This window comes from Mus caroli, chromosome 13 (genome assembly GCF_900094665.2).
Source record: "Mus caroli chromosome 13, CAROLI_EIJ_v1.1, whole genome shotgun sequence".
Classification (NCBI taxonomy): Eukaryota; Metazoa; Chordata; class Mammalia; order Rodentia; family Muridae; genus Mus; species Mus caroli.
Genome location: NC_034582.1, coordinates 31,582,158 through 31,607,953, shown reverse-complemented (window position 1 = coordinate 31,607,953; position 25,796 = coordinate 31,582,158). Strand labels below are relative to the sequence as shown.

The following is a 25,796-nucleotide window of genomic DNA, read 5'->3' as shown; positions in this document are numbered from 1 at the left end:
CCAGATCATCCTAAGTTAACCTAAAGTCTAAGTTAATCACATGACTGCTTTAGAAAGTACCTAAAAGAAAAGAGCCACGGAGTAAAAGATTCACAGTCAAATCAAGCAAGACAAATAGTTACTTTCTCAGTAATATGAGAGGACTTAGGCCATCTGTGAAAACCAGGAGATACTGCATGACAGACAATAATAACTGAGGTATTTGGGAGTAAAATCCCAAGAGGGCCATGAAACACAAAACAGTAGCTAAATATTTCCCTATGATAAGCAGATTCTTTTTTTACCCTCCTTCTCACATTTCCCAATAACCTAGGCCAAGGAATCAGTTGTCAGAGAGTTCTACATAGAGGAACTGTTGGAAACAACTGTCCACCAAAAAGTGAAAGAAGGCTTAAAGAGAGCAGAGAGTCCATTATTGCTTGCCGAGAATGAGTCTGATGCAAATTACAGGATGCAAATGCCATCCATCTTAGAAATCTCCCAATACTCATCCAGAATATTGTTCATTTAACATGACTGTGTCATTTAACAAGATCTGTGTTCTGCTAAGAGAGAAATAAGTAGAGAGTGGACAACAACAGAGCATACACATAATGCCAGCCAGATAGATATTTTCATTACAAACCCTGTAGCTTAAGCTTTGTAGGCCAGCATGAGACCAGTGCCATCTAGAGGTAGAAGGTAGTGAGTTGCTTCATCACTGGCCAGGATGCAAAATTTGTCATCAAAAATACATCCATAATGTATTTCTACTTTCAAAACATTAATATCTAGCAAATTGTATTTATAATACCTTTTAAATTAAAGCCAGATATAACTGACACTAAGGTCACATAAACTTAGTATAATGCCAGTTGATTTTTTTATTTCTGCACTTTTTGCCCTCAATGGGTAATTTCTGAAAGAAACAGTGCTTCAGAAGAAAATCCCAAGGAAACAGAGAGATAGACAACCCATACCACTGGCTTAACTCTGCATTTGGAAGTCGCCAGTTCCTTACACTGCCAGCAATCCAAGAAGCTAAAACAAGAAGGCTTGGGAATAATGAAACAAAAGTGAATGCAGGTAGTAATGCAGAAAAAGGAGTTCAGGATGGGCACAGTAGCACACACCTGTCAACATAGCCAATGAATGCTTAAGCAGAAGATTCAACTGAGCCAAACAGGCAGACACTTGCTTGGGGACTACAGCAAGACAGTGTCTTAATTTTAAAAAAAAAGAAAAGAAAAAGAAAACAAAAATATCTTGTCTGTGAAGAGCAGGTATGCAGTCTGTGGCCACTCCTGAAAAGTAGCAAAGGAAGCCCTGTTGTTAAGCTGTGTTCTTAGAGAATGTGAGCACTCAACCTCTCTGTCTCTCTATGCTTCCCATATGCCATGAAGTGAGCATCCTGCTGCACTATAAGCTCCCACCATGATGTACCGTGTCATCATAGTCCAGATTCAACAGCCAAGGGACTACAGACTAAAATAAGCCTTTCTTCAAATACTAATATACTTTAGAAATTTGTTATGGTAATAAAAACCTGACTACTACCTTATTGAATTGTGATAAATATATCATGCTAATATACTGTTTTTAATAGAGGGAAAGCTGGTTTGGGGGTTCTGAAGATCTCTCTACCATTGGCAGAGTTTCTGCAAACCTAAATCTATTCTATAATAAAAGTGCTATTACAGTAATGAATATGGAGACAATATACTCCTTTACCTGAAGTCCACATGCCCAACAGTCACATCAAACTCTTTCTGTGAATGAAGATGGATAACCATGATTTTCAAATAGCTTTAGCACCAGCAAGACCTCCAGAGCAAGGACCATCACCACAATGCATTCAACACTGCAGACGCTTTACACCATCCTTGTTAGTTACTTGGCTAATTTAGAACTACATCATTAACAAACACATGCTGAGTCAAGAAGCACATTTCAGAGTTGAAAGTTTTAACTGTTCTATCCAATTAACAAACTCTACACTTGAACACATTCCACTCCTTAGAATATCTATTACCAACCCTCAATCTTCTCTTGAAAAAAAAAAAAATACGGGTCTTTCTCTCTTCCTTGAGAACAGAAGTCATCCAATAGACTCCCCAGGTCTAGTCCTCCATTTCCTTCCACAAGCAGTCCTGTCTCGGATACAGATGGGCTTCAGTCCTTCACTTGTCCTTGACTTTACAGAAGGCACCCTTCCTTTAAAGCACAGCCTCCACTGGCGGGCTCCAGAGAGTCTCCCTCCCCTGCCTCCTGGATACATTTATCCCATCATTGTTCCTTAAAGTTCTTTCTTGGAGTGCATGGCCTCACTCCTGTGCCTGTCATCCATCTTCTGGCTCTTCCATCTCAATGAAAACATTTAATTCTTCCCTCTAAACAAATGAGCCAAACAAATGAAAACTGGCTGTTGGGCCAGACCATGCTGCCTAGTCACGTGTGTACAGGGAAAGGGCTCACTCCTTTGCCACCTTCCACACAGCTTCCCTTTCCTGTGGCTGTTACTGTGCATTTGGAATCCATAAGCCTCATTCTCAGCTTCCAATACTCCTTCGCCTTCATCTGCATACCATGCCCTAGAGGAATGGAGTTACCTCTTAACTCTAGCTTTCAACTATAAGCAAAGCCTTTGACTTTCAATGCCACACATTCTTAGGAATTTTGTCCAAAAACAAAAAAACAAAACAAAACAAAAACCAAAAACACATTATCCCTAAAAGCTGTGCTGGGACCCAAGAATACACCTGCATACAAGGTGTCTGCATGTACAAATTTTCCAACTAAACATAGGCCAGGCTCAATTATTTTTCCTGTTCCCATCAGAAAACATAATTCTCTTGTAATCCTTAACTCTGAAAATGAACCAAGAAAACAATGCCAGGGCTCTTACTTTCCCTCCCTGCCCACTGAATGAAATCCAGTCAATTCTTCCTCCTACAAGTGCCTTTGTGCCTACCCCCTTGCTAGCTCCTTGGCCAGGCTTGCACTCCACCAGTCACTCGGGATGCAACCATTTCCTAATGTCTTTTCAGCGTCACTGTACGTGGGAGTGCTGTACTCGGCTTACTACTCAAGTGTCCAATCAATTGCATCATTCTCAGTCTTCAACATTCTAGAAGAGCTCTACATTCCCTTTGTAACCAGAAATTCAGATATCTGGAAAGTTACACAGGAACTCTTTCATGAAATTGCTCATGCCTCCCCCTTTACCTTCATCACTATCACCTCTCCATGTGCCAGGCACACATAATATATGCCCTAGGGATGTGTCACAATTGTCATATTTTAATGCTGTCAAATGATACTCTTAATATCTGAAATATAAGACTATTCTTTTCTGCAGCCATAATATTTTGTTTAATATTCTTCAAAATACCTTTATTTTTCCCCATATCAGAAGTGATGTCTCATTTCCATGTGCTGATCATCTTTGTCGCCATGCTAATTGCATGATATACAGCCAATAGCTGTTTATCATTCATAAGGCTATGAACAAGGTCAAGATCTCAGTTGATATATATCACCTCAACAAAGCCTATTATAGATAAATAAGTAGACAGGACAGTCATATGAAGAATAACTTAACTGCAGGAAGTGCTACCCCATCTATTGATCCTTGGCTCACAAGGAAATGGGTAAGAATTCCCTCAAAACAGAACCACATGCACGTGTATGCATTTATCTCACCACCAGAGCTCCCAGACCTTCACATCCCATGAATGTAGCAAGAAAATTCAATTATATTATTAAATCCAACCAAAGCATTTCAGCAAATATTAAGTATTCAAATCACTTTGGAGAAAGGATTGGGAATCTTATATTAAAGAGATAGCAGACTCACCTAAGTGGATTTGAGCTGCTAATTTGCACGGTTTTTAATTTCTTTAAATAACTGGGATCCTCTGCTTCTCACTGGGGAGGACTTGTGTTTGAAAGGGCCAGTTAAACACTGCTCTGCCCTTGGGTCTCTGTGGGAAGTCCATTCTTGCTTCAGTTAATCGATATCGAACCAGCTTTGTCTTTCCTTGGATTTTCTGTAATGCACCACATGCCAATTAATCAAATTACAGAGATCAGCACAGGGGAGAGAATTCACGGAAACTGTGTAGTACAAAAGAGACTTCCTTCTTTCCCTGCTGCTATCTTATTTCCTCACCCTGTAATAAGACTTTGTGCCAGTGGGGTAAGGGGAAGAGATCTGAAATAGGCCGAATATTAAGACACTGTAGCTGAGAAACAATGACTGCCAGACAGCTGAAGCAAACAGTGCTTGTCGGGGCACTGCTCCAGATGAGGTACCCGCCTTCCACTGGACACACTCTTCTGGGTTCAACCTCAGCTTCTTCAGAGAGTAATTATCCTTCATTGAAAATGACGCTCATTTCCAAACCCACATGATCTGCCCAAATCTCCCACCATGTATAATATAAAACTCAATTTAAATAGTCAGATACCTGGCTAAGTAAATCAAAGATATGTTCTTGACATGCCAGTGTCAACAAAAATTCTCAGCGAGGCAGAGTCACCAAACATTACTCCATGCTGTTCCCTTGGCATGGTCTAAGACTACCCTCAATGATTGTTCAGTGCAGCACTACCAGGAGTTCCTGAACCACAGGACTTATCAGGAATAAAAAATATACAAATGACTATTTTAGAATAACAAAAACATCAGAAATAAGAAGGACCAGATACCTGAGGAACATTGACAATATTCAGGCAGCTCTATGCATGATCAGCACAGAAAAGGCAAACACTAGCTGTTAAGGTGAGGGCAAGGATAAGGGTAGCAACCATGTGTTAAGTTCCTTCCAGCCACCAGCTAGCCTTCCAGACACTGTCTCCACCTCTGGCTATTATCCTCAGCTGAAGGAAACTGAAGTTTAGAGTAGTTAATCAAATGAGGCAAAGTCATCTGTGGGACCATGGAGCTGTGGGGTGTTGGAGCCACGCAGAGCAGGCCTGGAGCAAGAGTGGAGTCCAGGCATGTCCAAACCTGTGGGACCATGGAGCTGTGGGGCGCTGGAGCCATGCAGAGCAGGCCTAGAGCAAAAGTAGGGTCCAGGTATGTCCAAAGCCTGTTTGCTTTGTCTCAGTCTGCTTTGTTTTTATTTTATCTTTTTTTTTCTTTTTTAATATTTTTATTAGGTATTTTCCTCATTTACATTTCCAATGCTATCACAAAAGTCCCCCATACCCTCCCCCCCACTCCCCTACCCATCCACTCCCACTTTTTGGCCCTGGCATTCCCCTGTACTGGGGCATATAAAGTTTGCAAGTCCAATGGCCCTCTCTTTCCAGTGATGGCCAACTAGGCCATCTTTTGATACATATGCAGCTAGAGTCAAGAGCTCCGGGGTACTGGTTAGTTCATATTGTTGTTCCACCTATAGGGTTGCAGATCCCTTTAACTCCTTGGGTACTTTCTCTAGCTCCTCCATTGGGGGCCCTGTGATCCATCCAATAGCTGACTGTGAGCATCCACTTCTGTGTTTGCTAGGCCCCGGCATAGTCTCACAAGAGACAGCTATATCAGTGTCCTTTCAGCAAACTCTTGCTAGTGTATGCATATTTTTGATCCATATTTGCATTCTAATGAAAGAAAGATAGGGTGTAGATTTGGGTGGGTGGGGAATTGGTAAAGACCTAGGAGAAGTTGGGAGGGGGGAAGTGTAATCAGAACATATTCAATAAAACAATGATTATACAGACAAAACAAAACAAAACAAAAGAGAACTAGAGGAAGGGACCCTGAAGAATGACAGCTGGGTTCCTATGGGTTCTGCTGCTCTAGAGAACACTACTATTAATCATGACTAACAATGACAATTTTGCAAACTTTTGGATACATCTGGAAAGCTGGAATCCCCACAAAGCTTCTGAAAGTAAGTAGCAGCAGATGATTGGTGGTGCCCTGTGTCAACTGCACATTCCAAACACTGATGGGGCCTTTCAATAATAAATCAGCATTAGTAAAGATGATTCACTTGCATGGATTTGTTGTAGACTGCTTGATAAATCATATAGTACATATGAACATATGACAAAATCAATATCTAACTGTGATGGTTTGTATATCCTTGGATCAGGGAGTGGCACCATCTGAAGGTGTGGCTTTGTTGGAATAGGTGTGACCCGGTTGGAATGGGTGTATCACTGTGGGTGTGGGTATAAGATCCTCATCCTAGTTGCCTGGAAGTCAGTCTTCCACTAGCAGCCTTTGGATGAAGACATAGAACTCTCAGCAACTCCTGCACCATGCCTGCCTGGATACTGCCATGCTCCCACCTTGATGGACTGAACCTCTGAACCTGAAAGCTAGCCAATGTTTGTTGTAGCTCCTGGTAGGAGCACTCCCCTCTCTGGAGCCAAAACTTCTAGGCCAGCAGAACCTAGAGTTATGGGGACAGGAAGCAAAAATTTTCCTAGAGGGTCACTAGGAGTGATAGTAAGTGGAACTATTCCCTTTTTATGCCCCAGTACAGGGGAATGCCAGGGCCAAAAAGTGGGAGTGGATGGGTAGGGGAGTGGGGGGGAGGGTATGGGGGACTTTTGTGATAGCATTGGAAATGTAAATGAGGAAAATACCATCACACTAACTATCTGATTTTAAAACGATATTTTGGGCACCAGAGTTCAAATAATCATTTGTAGCACTACTGCCAAAGCAGGGAGATGCATATTCTATGTCAAAAAGCCCAGTGAAGTGGAACAAAGCATCCTCTGGTCTACTGTCATTCCACTTACTAGGAAGTGGTATTGAGGAAGCCCACACACTAATTACACGCAGGAACTTTAAGTCAGTATTCACAACAAATTCCTTTGTGTCTCCAGGTATGACTTTTCCTTATCAACCCATTTCTTGGATGAATAACATCCTGTGTCCCAAACGTGTCTAAACATTATGAAAGGGAGCACGCCCGCTTTGCCAGTTAGTGCTGTATTGCGCCTTCAACATCAGTAATCCTTCTCGGTCTGCTCTGAGCCAGTCTGCTGGGCCCTTGAAACATTTTCTTTCTGCCAACTGACAATAAGTGAGGTGGTCAGTGGAAACTGCTGGAGAGACATCACAAAGGAAAGCATTTTTTTTTATTACTATTTCTTATATCCCAACCCGTTTGGAAAGAATGTTTTTATTGCGTCTTCTTATATCCCGGCTACAGTTTTTCCTCTCTCCTCTCCCCCTCCTTCCTCCCTCCTCCTCCTCTCTGCCAGCCTTACATCCATCCTCCTCTTCCTCTTCAGAAAAAGGCAGTCCTCCCATCGACATCATCCAAACATGGTATATCAAATTTCAGTAAGAATAGGTATTTCTCCTCTTATTAACGCTGGACAGGATAACCCACTAGGAGGAAAAGAGTCCCAAAAGCAGGCATAAGAGTTAGAGAATGGCCCTATTCCCACTGTTAGAAGTCCCACAGGAAGACAAGGCTACACAACTGTAAAACTTATGCAGACAGTCTAGTGCAGTCCCAGGCAGGCTCCCTGGTTGTCATTTCAGTCTCCGTGGGTCCCTGTAAGGCCAGGTTAGCTGATTCTGCAGGGGTTTCTTGTGGAAGTCTCCTGGAACCTTCCTCCAGTCCCTCTCTATTCATTTGCATAACAGTATTTTTGCAGGCAATGCTCCCTTAAACAGCCTTTGCTAGAAGGGATATTTTCATCAAATCTTCAATTGTATCCCTTCCCTGATGAATCTGTTACATGATTTGTGGTATGATTTCTTTCTCATGGTTGGGCCCTGCTACCCTTGCTCCTCTGGAAGGAAAAATAGCTCTAAGAATGTCTGGCTGGAAAAACAGACACATGAACCACCATGTATTTAAATGTGGTAGCTATCTTTTGCAGTTCCATTTGGCAGTCTGGAGTGAAGGAGACACCCAAAAGCAACAGGTACTAACTGCCTCTCTGTTCAGGATTCTAGTCAGCAGAAGGGTCACAAAGAAGATAGTCTGGCACCCTCAAGAAACCTACTAATCTGTGTGGACACCAGAGATAAACAAAGAGATTTTTCAAAATAGTAAGTTGTACAATGCAACAGTGAGCTACATGAGTTTATATATAAAAGGCTGCATGAGTCTTAGGCTATGGGGCTACAAAGTTTCTCTTGCTGCAATCAAAACTGCATTATCTGAAAAATCCCTATGCCAAAGAAAAAGACTGGTCAAATCAAATATGCCTCCAAATCCTTCTGTATCTTCCAATAGAGGGGTATTACCCAAATCACATGAGCTATGGATTCCTGTGACCAGTAACTTCACTTTCAGAGAAAAACCTAAGTACACATCTGGGTAAACAGATGAAAAATTAAAGACAAGCTGGTTTTAGTAAGTGTGTCTTTGACAAGAGTCCTGCCTAAAAGATTTTTAAAGAAGAGATTAGAGAAATGTGGCCACTGTAATCTATCAAGGCGAAATTAAAATGCCCTCAATAAAACTCCTCCACATGAGGCTATTAAGGAAACCCAATAACCACACAGTAGAGAATAAATAACCATCATTCACTGAAAGACAGAAAGTGATTTGGGGCTGAAAGCAGAAATAAAGAGAGTACCTTTGTCTCACAGAAAGTGCTGCAGTGGGGAAGCTCAGAGAGAGAAGCCCAATAGGAGGGTTCTAATGAACCACCTGGAAGGAAGGCAAGTTACCAAAGGTGGAAAAGAAAAACTCTCTAATAATGACTGGCAGTAACTTCCTACAAGGAACCAGAGAACTGTTTATATAAAGGATATGCACTCCAATATGCTTCAAATGAATGGTACCCACTCCATTTGAAAACATGACAGCCAAGGGATCCAGCCAAAGAAAGAACACCCTCTCCACTGACCTATAGAAATGGTTAATGACCATGATCACTCTTTAAAGGGTGGACGTGGTACATGAACTTTAACACAGACATACTGATTGCCACTTCAATAAATGTGCTCTGATTAAAATTACATCAAATCTTTCTCAGTATACATTCACATATCCCTTCTATGAGAAAATTTGTTTTTACATCAATATTCATGAGTTATATACTTATGTTAAAGTATTTATTGCTTGTTCATAAATTGTATCTTTACCTATTAAGACCTGAAGATTTATACTTTACAGAAAAAGAAAAATTTCAAAAACATTCTAAGCACTAAGGTAAGCAAATCCTGATAAATAAACAACACTTTATTTGTCAGGTGAGGCATGGATTTAAAATCCTATTTCTAACATTTCATAAAAGAAAGTAACCCAACCCTCAAGACAGTATCAAAGACAATTAATTTTATAAAACTTGCTACACTGCTGTTGTGGTTTCAGTATCCTCTAAGACCAATAATGCCTTGGACTAACCAGAAAGATGAGAAATAAAACAGATGCACACATTATTGCACACAGTAATTGTAAATTGTGCATTTAATGTGTTTTTTTTATACTAACTGAGTCAGAGTGGAATATCTCATCAAAAGGGATAAAATTTGCATATGATGACTACATGTGTGCATGCATGGACAAAAACCTGCATACGCCTGCCCACGACAATGCAGTGAATGCAGACAAACTCAGGAAATGCAGACTGGGCACTAAGTGACACACACACTGTAGGATGTCAGTCTCCTCCACAGCTCCTCACCATAGACCATCAGTGCAGGCAACAGATAACCCTGGCTTGATAGAGCACCTTCAACCCCCCCTTGGAAACAGGACAGTTTTGAGCACTGTTCAATGTATGCATTTTTTATTAATATTTATGACCAAACTACATTGACACAGATTTATATGACAGGCTCTCCAGTGGGTCTGTCCAATACACAAAATTTGCCATTTTTTACAAAATAGTTTTAAATATACAGAATAGTGGTTCTCACAGTCTTTTGTTGTTGTCTTGCTTTTTTTTGTTTATCTCTAAATCCTCCTAATATCCTAGAAATCATAATATTCTGTCCAGTGTGCAAACACTGTAACACTTATCTATTCCATTCACCCCTTCCTCTTAAGTGGCTGTCACTGCCCTGATTCTTGTTTTGTGTTTAGTGTGTCCACGAATTTTTTTTCACACTTTCATCACCTAGTTATTTAATTTGAAATTGTGTCTGTATAGGATAAGGCAGAGAATACAAAAGTTTGTAACAGCATGAATTGCTGGGCATATGATGAATAGCTATAAAACAGATAGCAGTTTAGTACAGCTCCAATTATTGGAATCCTTCAAGACAACATCAGTATTAAAGCCTCACCACCGAGGAAATACGCACCCAGTTTATTTTATAAATAAGGCCCATTTTGTTTATGACTTCCCCTCTTGTTAGAAATTTGAGTCTTTAACTTTTAACAAAAAAAAAAGGTCGAACAAAACATAAAATTTTTATTTTCATAGAAAATGACCAAACTGCTCTGTGGAGTGGTGGGAACGGCACTTGCTTCTAAAATGCTGAGACTCTTCCAATGTCACTCAACACTGGCAATCTCCAGGATCATTAAATATGCTGACCTGCTTTTCTACATGCGCATTTCCTAATGAAGCTGATCTGTGCTCACTGGTCAATCTTCTATCAAAAGGTCTTGATGATATTCACCCTTTACTTTGATTTTTTAAAGCATAGTAAACTTCAAAGTATGTAGATGCATCATGTTTAAAGAAGGAAAGCCCTTGTGTGTGTGCTTACCATTCACACTCACTTTTAGAAAGAACATTAACCCTAGGAACTTTGGAAAGCCCTCGCACCAAAGGTTGATAGCATTGGTTCATTCTTCAGATCAAAAATATTTTTTGTTGTTTACTATTCTCTCATTTTGCTTTGCAACTTCTCGATATATACCTGGCCCCTTATAGAATATAGTGGATAAGCATGCTCCCTTTTTCAAATTTACACAAACGGACTCACACTGCTGAGACGTCTGAAACTTACTTTTACTTGCAACTCAATATTGCGTCTCCTGTTCACTACGCTTATGGAGTTGTGTTTATTTCTACAGTTCTATGATCCTGCATACAACCAAAACATACATTAAAGTAAATTTAATTTACTGCTACTGTTCTTGGTAGAAATTGGGATTGTTCTATATTTCAACCAATTCTAATACTTTTATTAAAATAAAGAGATTTAGTGTCTACTTCCTGGTAGATGAGACTCCCTCAAGAATGTGAGCTTGAGGGTAGGAGCTCAGTGCAGGTTTTCACTTTCAGACTTACAGACCCACGGCCCACAGTCACGTGCACTCGGTGTGTGTGCACATTTCCCACTGCTGAAACGCTTTACTGTGGTCAAGACCATTGTTTTTTTAATAAATGCAAGAATTTCACCCAAACAGGCCTTATCTTTCTCTTTCTTCAATCTAGTATGTCCTTAAATGGCAACATGTGAAGGCTTTTATCACAAATTTCAATCACACACACTTTTTATCACCAGCTGTAATCACCGTTAACACTTTTTTTTCTCAAAGAATCTCACAATTCAGCTATTATATTCCACCAAGGGAGGAATGACCGCCTAGATTTTCTTCCACAGTTTTTAAAGACTTTCATTTCACAAAGGATTAAGTCATCCAGGAATGAATTATGCATCCACTGAGGGACTGAGGAATTGTCTCACAGATAACTGTCTCAGAACAATTAAGAGAGAATTTATTATCTTCCTGCTTCTGCAATTCCATTCCTATTTGGTAGATTTATAAATGCAAGCACAATTATTTCAAAATTCTGCATTTTACTAACTTTCTGCCACTGCTAAAATCATCTTTACAACCATAAATTGTATGTCTTAACATCTAGTAAGGCAAGCCCTTTATACATAACTCTGGAACATGAGTTTTATGACCAGTCATTCAAGTTTTCCAATACCAGGAGACACTGTCAGATGTAAATCACCATTATGATGGCACTGTTTTCTTACTTCTAGAAATACATACATATAGCACGTCCATCTTTTCTGCTTTTATCATATCCTTAGTGGCCTTTAATCACTTTATCCATAACTACCTTGTGTAGCTTATACAGAATTTATATGGAGGACTTCAAGGTTCTAACTGGTACTGTGCATGGAATCCTTATGGTTTGCTATGTGCTTACTGCTTATGAGAAGAAATGTAATGTTTCCACATTTTCCTTGCACTCAATACCCTTGCTGAATTCTCTTTCTACTCCAAATAAGTCTGGATATTCTATTAAATTTTTGATGTGTATAATTTTGTCATATGTAAAGAAAATAGCTTTAGTTTCTGTTATCCAGTGTTTGTATCCTTTTAAGACTTAAATTGATTTGCGTTTATTATATGGATAGGTGGATCTGTGTATGGGTACGTGAATGTGAGTACCGAATGCCCGAGGAAGGTAGAAGCATTGGATCACCATGGAGGTGGAGTTACAGGGCATGGTAAGCATCTGACATGGACGATATGAACTGAACACAGATCCTCTGCACGAGCAGTTCCCACTCTTAGCCACTGAGCCACCTCTCCAGCAGTCAGGCTCTCTTTCTTTCTGTTCTTGGTGGTGCTAAGGATTGAACCAGGGCTTTAGGTCCTCTGTTTTACCCTATGAAGGGAAAATTTCTACTTCACTAATGAGCAGAATCAGGAAAGCAGGTGACTGGGAATAGTGGAGGATTCAGATAGATAATGATTCATCATTAGTCATAACGGAGGCTGCAAGTGCCTGACAGACATCATTTGCAAAGTTCAGGAAGTTCCTTTCTATTCTTAGTTTGCTAAAGTTTTTACCATGTGTCATTAATGTCATTAAATGTATTTTTAATGCTATCAAATAATTAAATTTCAAATTATTTTCTACATCTATTGAGATAGTCACATGCTTTGTTCTCTTCTTATGAGTTAATGGAATGGGATACAATATTGAATTAAACTTATAAATGTTTCATTTAATAAATATTTGCCTATTCATTAAAACAGAAGAACTGATACCCAAGGAGGTGAAATGTTCAAAGGTTCCTTTTTATTTAGCATGAATATAAACAGGTATAACTTCATAAAATAAGTCTGATGAATGTCAAGGTTTCTCTTCTATGAAACAAACTAATAAGTCTTTTACAATTAAGTAAGCACTTACATGCTAAATCACATGAAAAATGGAGAAGCTATCAATTCCAGATTTGATGCCTTTCAGATTTCTATTGTGTGCCATTTATACTCTTTTCTTTAATGTATCCTGCCTTTAACAAAGAATTGGTAGCTACCATCTCATGAAAGCAGCCACATTACAGAATATGCTGAACCAATGTCCTTGACTGACTGGTCTCAATGTTTGCTGTGTTTTAGTTTTGTAATCAATGAATCTCAAAGACATGTAAACACAAAAAAGATGACTGCATGCACACAATACCCAATTATAATTCAAAGCCCACCATCTTACACCCACCATAAAAATGCCAAAGCAACTATTATTATGAACACAATCCCAAGTCCTGTATTTATCATGCTGGTACTTCAATATGTATTTCTAAAATAAAGACTTTATTTAAGAAGTTTATTTTTCTGTCTCATTTTAAGAATAAAGAAAAGAAACACGTTCTTTTCAGGTGCTTCGTTAGTATTCACATTTCCAAGCACCTTAAAGACTCTGGAAGCCCTGAACTATCTGGCCCAAGAAAATACAAACCATCAGAGCTAGTGTGACAAGTCCTGGGGACTGAACTTCTAGGTGTCAGGAGTAGGTTCCTACACAGGGATGCTCTTAGGGGAACCCTGTCACCTAGCTATGGCTGGATTTGGGGGGGGTTACCTTTTGGGTTTGTTTATTTTTTTTAACTTTTATTGATTCTTTGTGAATTTGACATCATGAACCCCAATTACATTCATCGTGTCCCTTAGTATCCATTCTCTGCCCTTGTAAGCTCCCCTCCAAAAGAAAATTTGATAGAAAAAGAAAAAACGTGGAAGAAGCTATAGTATGTCACTGTGTGTCAGACAGCATACCCTTTTGTCCACATAGTTCTATTTGCAAATATTCACTGCACTAAGTAATTGGTCTGTTTCCAGGACACTGGCTTCTGCTCCACTATCAATGCTGGAACCTCACTGGGACTCCTCTCAGAAAGCCTGTTTTGTAGTTCTGTGTCATTGAGATCCTATAGTTTTGGACCTGCATTACTAGCCCTTTTACCTGCTCCAGCAGTTCATAGATAAGATAGATGTTGTGGTGGACTAGCTTAAGGCACTTGATCTGGGCTTGGATGGTAGCTGAATTATTCAGCCTACCAGCTCTCCTATGTACACACCACCAAGGCTAGTTCTCCAGCACTCCCCAGGCTAGCTCCTCTGATGCTGCTGCCAGCAAGAGGAGGGACCAGCTCTCCCACTCTCATACCCTTGGGACCAGTTCACCTGCACCTTCCACATCAGGGCTAACTCTACTGTGCTGCCCAGGTAAGGTGCAGGGCCCACTTTCAACTGAGTATTAGAGCTGCTGAGGGGTAGGGCAGCTCTCCAGCTCTCATGACCTTCTAGGTCAGCCCTCCTGCCTGCTGCAGGTAGTAAAAGGAGAGGCAGCAAGAGCATCTCTCCCTCACTGATGCCAGCCCATAGCAGACGAGTGGTAGGACCAGCTCATCTGTGCCCCTGCTACCAACATTAGCTCTACTGTGCTGCCCAGGCAAGGTGCAGAGCAGCTCTCCTCAATGCTGCAGCTGCTGAGGGGCAGGGCCAGCTCTCCTGCCTAGAGCAGGCTGCTAAGGCAAAGGGGAGTCATTTTGCTGTTCTAGTGACTCAGTTCTTCTGCAAAGACTTGAGGATATACAGAATTGTATATCCATCTCCCTTCCATTATTTTGTTTAGACACTTTGGCATGTTCTAGCATCTTAAAATGAATACTGAATTCATTAATTTGTATACATCATGTAAATACAAACAACACAGAGAATACTTAAATGTAAATCAAGCTTGTTTATCAATTTTCTGACTTCTATACCTTTTCCCATTTTGTCTAAATAATTTGCATGTCTCTGACATTATCATTTAGCATCTTTGACCATGATCATGAATTTGTCAAACTTGACCTTTAAGTCACCAATGCTGCTTTATATATCAACATTCTAACAGTGGGCAGATGAAAGTTCATAATTCAGAAGGCTTCTTAGGTTATCTATTTGGTGCTTATGCACATTTATCTTTCTTTTTTTCCTTTAAATTCTGCTTCTAATGTTAATACTGGTGCATCTGACACCTTGCTGAAGCATTCGCTGAACAATCTTCCCATTCCTTCACACCACCCTAGTGTGTGGATACTCATACATGAGAATGGATGCTAATGTCATAATTTGGACTTGTTTTCTTTTCATCCTGATGTCTTTGAACTTAAATATTTTTATACATTACTCCTTTTTCTGTATTATTCTTTTCTTCCTCCATTCATTCTGAAGGCATAGATGAAATCCCCAAGTTTGGTTCAACACAGAGTAAGCTACTCGGTGTTTCTTTCTGGCCTTTCTCTGAACCAGAGCTTCAGCAGAATTGCCTGCTAATTAATTACTCCCTGGAAATGGTTGCAGAGGTTACTTTCACTCACACTTTTTCAAAGACCAAAGTGGCTTTTATTCAGTAAGTGCTCAATAAGACACAGTTGTCCTTTACTCATTTCTGTTATTATCAATATTTCTCTCTCTGCATTCTCTTCTTGAGACAGGGCCTCACTATGTAGCCTAGGCTAACCTCAAACCTGAACTCCTATGCCTCTTCCTCCCAAGTACTGGGATTGCTGGCATACACGCCATACTCAGCATCAGTGTTTCTTTTACTCTATGATTCTCATAAACTCTCTTGCACATGTAATAATGAATACAAACATTATTAAATAGCAAAAAAATGAAACAACTGCTTTAAGTACATATGTACACATATCTAAAAGAAAATTTTAAAGTCTTATTTGTAGAAAAATAAACAAAAACAAGGAATAACTCTTTGTTATTAAGAGTAGAGAAGATTTAGAATCAAGACTTCAACAGAAGACAAGAATTCAGAAATGACCCTCTGCAGTGTTCATGATTGCTGTGTCAAACTTACCTTGAATCATAAACGGGAGGCACTGACAAGCACAGACATCAGCAGAACATAGTAGGTGAAGCTCTGGACTGAGGAAACCTGTCTTCCAGCTGAGTTCTACCTCTGGCTGGAAGTGCAATCCTGAGAGAGCAGATAGGCCTTTCCTGAGTCTCTGTGCTGAAGTGAGATAACCTATTTCATAAGTTTTTATTAAGAAGAATAAATGAAGTGTTGAAGTGGAAGCACCTTGCAACATGAAAGGAAGGCAGTTGCATATATCTGTAGGTGCATAATTGATTGAACAATGAATTAGAAAGCAGTCACAGTATCAGACTGGATGAGCTCCACATGGTGCCTAGAAAGCTGAAGTGCATTACAAGAAATAGGAGCAAAGGAAGGATTACTTCCATGTGTACTTTTTACTGCTAGCTTCCTACTGTAACCTCAACTTCTCTCATTAAAATGTCACTGTGATTCTCTCAACCTTCGCTGAATCTCCTCTACCAGGACATGCAGGCTCACACATAAGTGTGTTCTTCATTGTTTAAGCCCTGTGCATGTCATACAGCGTCGCTGCTACCACTGCTGCTCTCAGAGGTGAATTGGGAGTGGCGTTCTATAACGTTGGCATATTCCAGAATCCGACTGGTCTCTCTCAGTTCCGTTCAGCTCCCCACGCCTATATCCTTTCTAACATCCACTTTCGAACATAAGAAGCAAGTACTAGGAATGTCCAACTGTACTCCCCAGATGCAGCTCTGAACCAGTTTTTTGAAAGGCTGGCCTATGTAGCAATGTCAGAGATGTAAAGGATAACATTATTCTCAAGCAGATAGAATGAAAAGGAGAGGGTAGAACCCTTCAGCTGTTTCCTGCTAAATCACTTATTTACTAGAATAAACAGTATTTATCTTAGTCTAAGCAGCCTATGCTTTTATCTTCACATTAAGGAGCCATTGTGCTGTGTTTGCAGTTTGGGGTTTTGTAACCATAGTAACTCTCCTTTCCATTGGACAATATTTGGAAGGAGTTACTACATACAAGAGATACTTGAACTTACTAAAATCCTTCCTATTTCTTACAATAAAAGATGGAAACTGTCTCTAACATATCAGAAAGAAGGAAAAGTATTGCTACAATTTTAATTTTTTTTCTTTTTTTTTTTTTTTTTTTTATTTTAAGACAGGGTCTCACTACACAGCCCAGGGTAGCTCTGAACATGCAGCCTCATTCCTGCCTCGGCCTCCCAAGTGCTGAGTTACAGGTTTGAGCTGCCATGCTCAGTACAGTTATTTTTTAGTAAGTGGACTCAAGCTTTGTGGGCCTTTCATACTTTGCAGAAAAAAGTAAATGTGTAGCCAGTACACTAGGATAGCACCGAATAGATGCATGAAGTTCAAACCTTCTGAGGATGGCCTAAACACCAGACTTCCACTCAAAACAGCAATATGCACCAAACCCAATTAACACTAACAAGTAACACATACACACACACACACACACACATACACACACACCTCAATGCCAGGCAGGAAGGGAAGAACTTAGAACAAGAGCACAGCTGATGGTCTAACCCAGTGCACTGCGAGTCACGCTCAGCCCAGGAGCTCTGCAGCTGCAAGAGACCAGCACTACGTTCCACCAACACAAACAGGATATCCAGAGAACATGTTTCAGAATACTGCCTTCACTCAGCCTGGATCAAGCTGAACTTGAACCACTATCTATCTACAAGAAGTAAACCAGTATAAGCAGGTCAGTACTGAGAAAAGGGCACAAGAAAGACAATGAAAAAAGAAAACCTTGTTTAAAAGTCTACAGTTTGCAGTATTGTGAAACCATAAGTCACTCACATACATTCTGGCCAGGGAGGCCAATGCACACACAGACATGATGAAAAACAGACAGATCACTAAAGGAAATGAAGACTGAGGACTATACTCTTTGTTTCAAAAAGCATCAGTCTTTAGTTACAGCAACACAAATGTCCTTCAACAACGAGGCACATGTAAAGACTCACCTCATGCTTGGAGAAGAGCCGGACACCCTCCAGCTGGTGGAAAACTGGGTAGTGCTGGCAATCAATCTGGTCACGACGATACACGTCACCTACCACAAGGAAGGCATTAAGTCCCGCATGCAGCAAGTCCCACTGATGCGCTGATGTGTGTGCTCTCAGCATGTGTGCCCGATTCAAGTAATAGTTGTCCCCCTTTTTCCTGCTGGGGTGGTCAGCTGGGATTAGCAGGCTATCAAAGTTCTGCCAGGTGGTGACCACTGGAGGAAGCTGGTCATAGACGGAGAACAGAGGTGTCCTGGATCGCACCATATACTGCTGGTAGAAGTGCTCCTTCACCCGCTCCTTCATCAGCCACAGAGGGTGGAACTTCTGGTTGTGCAGGTTCCTGCCCACCTTGGCAAGGACCTTCTGGGTGAGGTTAGTGTGGTCATCCTGAGGGTAGGACTTACCAAGTAGCTCCAGCACACTGCCTGGAGCACCCTGGACAGCAGACTGTGATGCAGCTGCCCTTGAGCCCCAAGCCCGATGTTGGTGGCATCTGCAGGCATGACTGACCTTCCTCACCAGGTAGATGTGCTCATAGGCAGCTCTGACGAGAGCCAAGCAGACCATTATAGAAGCTTCTCACAAACTCTGGAAAGAGCACACAGGGAAAGCACCAGTCAACTTTCATTCTGTAGACAAGTTTATCTTTGTGCTTTCTCAACAGGCTCATGACTTTCCTAGTGACATATATTTCTCTGCCATTACCTCCACAGCACAGAATGACCAACTGAGAAAATCTACTATCAAGGGTGCTGTAATATGAATGTTTTCTCCAGAATTCATGTTGAAATTTCACTGTCATGTAACAGTACTAAAGGTGCAAAGCAACAGGGCTCTGCATCTTCAATACGAAACTGAGTTAATTAGGGTGGGAGTGGGTTCCTTGTATAAGGATAAGCACAAACCCTGTTCTCTCCATTTTGCCAAATCCACAAGGTGGTTTGACCTTGCACTAGTGCCTTAATTCTTGACCTCTAAACTCCAAATTACTCAATCTGTGGAGTTACGTTAAAGAAACAACAACAACAAAAACCCACAACTGGGACATGTGATGTACACCTTTAAACCCTGCACTCAGGAGCCGAAGCAGGTGGATTTGTGAGTTTAAGGACAGCATGGTTTAGCATAGCAAGCCCCAGGTAGGTCAAGGCTATATAGTAAGACCCTGTCTCAAATTTTAATTAACTAATGAATTAATTAAAGAATTAAATTATCTTAATTAATTAAAATAAAACACAACTAAGAGAAAGCCTTGGTGCTTACTGCTCTAAATCAGAATAGAGAAGATGTTTATCTCTGATCTCTAAGTATTCTTCTCCTATAATTTAAATTCTTTCCTCTGCAGAAAAAAAAAAGTCTTCATCATGCTTCCTTGTCAAACTCCCCCTGAGGGAGAACACAGTGAATGCGCCAATTTCCTTTCTTTTCCTGGCATTCCAACACCAAAAGAATCTCTGAAGGATCACCTAAAAGTTATTCAAGTCCAGCTAAGCAGACCTGCAAAAAAACCATGACTTCAAAACAACATTTTCAATAGGATCTTAGGAGATGGCTCAGTAGATAAAGTACCTGCCAGGTAGACATGAGAGCCCAAGTTCAGATCCCCAGTGCCTACGGAGCAAAGGTGGGGACACCCATCCACAAGCATCTGTAACAGCAGTGCGGAGTCGGAGGCTTGTGAGTGAGTCAGCATAGCTGAACTGATGAGTTACAGTTCCCTGAAAGACCCTGACCCTGTCTTAAACAATAAGGTGGAGAGTGTGTGTGAGAGGCCTGGTCTCAAAAACAAGGTCAAAGTATCTGAGGATGGCTTCCAGTGTGGACCCCTGGTTTCCACATATATCCACACATTTGTACACATGTAGCCAAATGTATATGTGCATACAACAACATATACACATACATACAGATCTTCTGAATATAATTACTACATTAGATGGTAGAGAATTTTATTCAGCGATTTAAAAAAATGAAAAGAAACTTAATAAAACTCTATACTAAGTAACAGTCTATGCCAAGGGAGGGCAGAAATTATATTTGTGCATGTGGTAAGTCTTCTCTGCTCTTACTAGTCATGACATTTAATATAAAACCCTTTGCATCACTCTGTATCAGTGACTGTTTTTCATCATTAAAGACAAATTTTCTACAGCAACACATGCACACAATAAGTCCACCACAGGACAGAATTTACTGGAAAAGGTAGATAAGGCTGACAGAAAGCAGAAGTCTGACCTGGGGTGGTGGTAGGACAAAGAAGAGAAAGAAAAATGCATATAACTTATTAAGACAGTTGGTTAAGAGCCACCTCAGCAGTCTCGTGGGATAGGCCATTGACCACTCAGGTAAACTGATAAATATCCAGGAACAGATGCCCAAACTCTGTGCCTGTTAGTAGAAAGACTGTGATCTACTAACATTGTTTATTCCTTATTTCAACAAAAGCAGTTTTTAACTCCCTCAGGGACCATAGTAACAAAGAAGATCAAAATTGAAAATTCAGAAATAATTCAAGTTCTTAAACTTAAGCCACTCAAATCTTTAGAATTTAGAATGTTTGTTCTGAGATACTTTCAAATATACTACTCGGCTGCTTTCTTCAGGACTCGTCCATTCCACCACGAGTCCACAACTCCATGGTTCACTATCCGCCTCTGGCTTTTTTAATACATAAAGCGTCCTAAAACAAAGCATAGGGCATTCTTCAGGGTGACTTCTCCAATAAACAACACATCTCCCAAGAAATGAATAACCTACAGCATGATCTGACCCTTACGAAAACTGTTTCAAGTCTTGACTTCCATTTAATTCTCTGCTAAGTATTTTTTTTTATTATTACGTATTTTCCTCAATTACATTTCCAATGATCTCCCAAAAGTCCCCCATACCCTCCCCCACTTCCCTACCCACCCATTCCCATTTTTGGCCCTGGTGTTCCCCTGTACTGGGGCATATAAAGTTTGCAAGTCCAATGGGCCTCTCTTTCCAGTGATGGCCAACTAGGCCATCTTTTGATACATATGCAGCTAGAGTCAAGAGCTCCGGGGTACTGGTCAGTTCAGAATGTTGTTCCACCTATAGGGTTGCAGATCCCTTTAGCTCCTTGGATACTTTCTCTAGCTCCTCCATTGGGAGCCCTGTGATCCATCCAATAGCTGACTGTGAGCATCCACTTCTGTGATTGCTAGGCCCCGGCATGCTCAGTATTTTTTATTGTTGTTATTTTGGTTTGGTTTTCTTTGCAGTGTCAGCATAATCTCCTTACTTGAAAATATATGTAGACTATACAGAACAGAAACCAGCAAGAATATAAATATATGTATTAAGTATTGACTTTATTCCAAAGGACGAAGGAGGTCATCTGAAAGAAAGGCACAACAATGGGCAGGTGGCAGGAAGTATTCGTGTGGTTTAATCCATAAGCCCTTCTCTTAGACGCCTTATCATAAAACAAAAAGATGAAAGAACATACACCTCAGAGAGAAAGCATTAATCCAGACCTGGTTCATAAGATACTGAATTCACTGCACAATGTGTAGAACTGAGCTGAAGCAAAACTGACCCAGAGATTCCAAGAAATAAGTAACAAAAAAGTAACCATGCTAGTCACTGAGACTGAGAATTCAAAATAAATAGAAATTTTGTTTGTTCAGATGATTTTCTATATGTGGTAAGATGACTGCACATGAACAAATTATGACTGAGCTAGTTATGCTATCATTTCCACAAAACAGGAAGAGATGCTGTTCAAAAGTAAGGTGAAAGATTAGATATATAAATGCAGACCTTGGCGTTGGCATAATGTCACAGTCGGTAAAGGCACCAAAGTCAAGCTGGATGACGAGCTCCATCCATAGGACCCACATGATGAAAAGAGAGAAAAACCTCCCAATACTGCCCTCTGATTTTTACATAGGCATCACAGAACAAACATGACATCACAAGACATGCACCCGCAAAAACACTAAAATAGATCCATGTATAGAGGAGGTCTTGGGGGTGCTGGAGAGAGAGCTCAGCAGCTAAGAATATTTGCTGCTTTTCCAGAAAACCAGAGTTCAATTCCCACCCCCTATGCCAGGCTGCTTGTAACTGTAACCCAGCTCCAGGGAATCTGATACCCTCTTCTGGCCTCCAAAGGCACATACATTCACACAGACACATAGACATATATACAAAGGAAAATAAAATAAATCCTCAATTTTTTAAAAATGCAAAACTTGGACACTGCTAGTAAAAAACGTAAATCATGTAAAGACCTAGAAAACTCTGTGCACAAAACAATCAAAACTGGTTCTTGGAGGGAGAAATGCCAGCTCTGCATTCCAGTCACTTAAGAGGCTAAGGCAGGAGCATGTCAGGTTATAAAGGCTCCTGAGGATATAAAGCAAGACTCTCATGAACCACAAAAACCTTGATTCCTCAGACCATATCTTAATATATAAACTAGCTTCCACAACACCATATAGATTGAAGTCTTCAGATTAACAGAAAAAAATAATATTTGGTGTAAAAGAAGAAATTCAGTCCAAAGCTCAGACTCTCTATATATTAGAACATGCAAGCTAGTATATTAAGATATTCTGAGCAGATGACGGTGGCGTTTTGAATCATAATGGCCCCTGTGCGCTCATATATTTAAAAGCTTAGTCACAAGGAAGTGGAACTGCTTGAAAGGATAAGAAGGGTTAGGAGGGGTGGCCTTGCTAGAGGAAGTGTGTCACTAAAATTGGGCTTTGAGGTTTCAAAAAGCCCATACCACACCCAGTGCTTCTCTCCTTCACAGTCCATGGATGCAGATACAGCTCTCAGCTACTGCTCCAGGACCTGCCTGCCACCATGTTCCCTGCCTTGATGATAATAAATTAACCTAAAAAACTGTAAGCAAGTCCCAATTAAATGCTTTCTTTTATAAGTGTTGCCTTGAACATGGTGTGTCTTCATAGCACTAGAACAGTGACTAAGACAGTGACTGATCCAGTGACCTGATTCCCATGTAAAACACTGTTCTATTATTCCATGCTACTACAGTCTCCTTCTTCTGACTCCAGTGCTCACTAGAAAAATCATCTTAGTCTTTTCATCTCCAGTCAACAGGGTCCTATCAGGACACTGTTAGAATTAATAAGTTAATAGATGACCCTACAGTACCTCAACCACAGAAAACGCTGTTTTTTGGTTGGGGGGGGGGGACGGTTGGTTTTTTGTTTTGTTTTTTTTTTTTTTTTTGGGGGGGGGGTTGGTTTTTTTCGAGACAGGGTTTCTCTGTGTAGCCCTTGCTGTGCTGGAACTCACTTTGTAGACCAGGCTGGCCTCCAACTCAGAAATCCACCTGCCTCTGCCTCCCGAGTGCTGACATTAAAGGTGTGCGCCACCACTTCCGGGCACAGAAAACTCTTAACAAATGGCAGCTACAACTGCTAATAGTTAACTTACCCAAGTACACTGGACATCAACTTACTGAATCACCTCATCCAACAAAGACTAAGACAGCAAGGTCAACAGGATGCCAAGCCTCGACAAAGGGATGCTAACTGCTTCTTCCACTCTGAACTGAGAAGGTCTTACAACTTGAAGACATATCAGGGACATAAGCACACCTGAGGAATTTCCATTTTTAGAAGGGTGAGGTAGAGGTATTACCATGAGTTCCAGGCAAGGCCTTCCTGGCCTATACAGACACACTGTCACAAAACCACAGGAGGCAGAAGAACATAAAACTTGACTTTTATAGCCATTTCATCTTAATTTTGAAGGTTGTTATAGGATGTTGGCCACAATAATAATACTAGAAACTTTCTTTATTCTCTCAAATCTAGCATAGTGACTAAACTATAAAATATTAATTAGTGTAAAGTTTATCAGAGACTTATTATTTAGATTTTACTTATTTTTAATTTTATGTGTGCACATACACATGAGAATGAATGCAGGCAGCAAGGGTAGAGAGAAGAGAGTGTCAGATTTCCTAAAGTTGGGAGATAAAGTTGTGAACTACCCAATGTGTGTGCTAGGAATTGAACTTGGGTTCTCACTAAGAATAGTGCATGCCCTAAACAGCTGGGCCTTCCTCTAGCTCTAATGTTAACTTTATAATGGTTTCTACCATCCTCTCTCTGCTCCCCTCATTCTTGTGGAAAATCTAAACACTTACCAAAACAATGGTTTCTCTGAACTACAACTGCCTTGCAGAAAAGGGTCAATTCTGAGCAACCATAACTTCCAAGGTCAGCACTGTGCAAAAGCCATCAGGCATATACCATAACCACAGATGCAGCATATAGTCTATATGATGAAAATATAAAATTTGACTGCTTCAAAACGCATAGATTTTACTCTACTAGTTTCCATTTTTACTCAAAGAAGATCACATCATGAGAGTACGTTTTGCATCCTGCTGACAAGGATGAATAACAAAAAGTCTCAAGGCAGGCAGCTTCCTCTATTGCCTGTGAGAGAGTGATTGGCATGAGCTTTTTAGAAAGCAACTCAGCACTATCTATCGTGAAACTTAATACTGTGCTGTGGCACAACAATGGAAACTATCGAAAGGAAAACCCAAATGAACGCAAGCGTTAAGTATGCAGTTATTTAATGATACTTATATTAGAAAAAAGTAAAAAACAAGATGACTACCCCAAAAAATGATTAAGCAAATAATAGAATAACCACGCAATATAACATTATTTCATTAAATATAATTTTGGAAAGAATCCTAAAGACACAACAATATACAAATGATCATTAGGACATATAATAGTATATATAAAACCTTACCTATACAAACACATGTTTACACATGCACACTACACATAAAGCCATAAGAAGAACTGTATGAAAAGTTCAATGGCAGTGATCACTGGCTCTTTAGTCTATTTAATACTTCTATTAAAATTTTCTAAATACAGTTCTATTATACTTTAAAGTTTAATTTGAAAACATAGAACTATTAAAAATAAACCTTTGAAACTGCCCAGTTATGTACTAAACATTGTATGGCCTGTGTTAAACAACAGTGTCAGTGCAAACGCAGTCTTGGCAAGATCGCTGTATGTGAGGCCCACCTCTCACACTAAAAGCAGGATGACTGCAAGGGAAACTTTGTAACTGTCTAATTTTCTCTGTCCAGCCATAAAATCAGCTATCATAAACATGATGGCAGTTACTCAGTGCCCCTTCCTGAGAAGTAAATTTCAGGAAACTGGTCCAAGTGTAAACACATTTTTCAATTATACTCATGAAAGAGATCTTTAATATGTGTGAAACCTCAATTGCTATGTGGCATGTTAGTACAGAAGAAAACATGTCTTATTTCTAAAGAAAAGATTCATGAAATCTTGCGTGAACCTAAGGCAGTCCCATTTGCCAAGAGGTTCCTTACTCAAGGCTGCTGGGATGGTGGGGAAGAGGGCCACAGCCAGAATCCCGCAGCAGCATCAGTACCAGCACAAACCACAGCACTGTGAAGGATGAGTCCTCTGAGAAGGCCTGGGTATGCTAGCAATCTGTAGAGAGCATAGCATTGCATTTTGCTTTTGAAGCTGTGCAGACCTGTTCTTCAAGATGTTCAAGATCCCTTGCCCACTATCTTTTTTTTTTTTTTTTTTGGGGGGGGGGGGGGGGTATTTTCTTTATTTACATTTCAAATGTTTTCCCCTTTCCAGGTCTCCCCTTCAGAAACCCCCTATCCCATCCCCCTCCCCCAGCCAACTAGACTATCTTATAAAGGTGGTTTACTGTTGAGAAATCAAACACCAAGACAACAGCATTTCAC

The 25,796-nt window shown here is 40.3% G+C and overlaps 1 protein-coding gene across 2 annotated transcripts in view; it reads right to left on the bottom strand.

Moving 5' to 3' along the window:
• Window positions 1-25,796, bottom strand: part of Fars2 (phenylalanyl-tRNA synthetase 2, mitochondrial) — a 423,476-nt gene that overhangs the window by 324,273 nt on the left and 73,407 nt on the right. For both annotated transcript variants that reach the window (XM_021180052.2, XM_021180053.2), the window contains exon 2: window positions 17,978-18,610. In XM_021180052.2, the coding sequence (XP_021035711.1) occupies window positions 17,978-18,589 (612 nt within the window). In that variant the 5' untranslated portion in view covers window positions 18,590-18,610. The remainder of the gene's footprint in view (window positions 1-17,977; window positions 18,611-25,796) is intronic.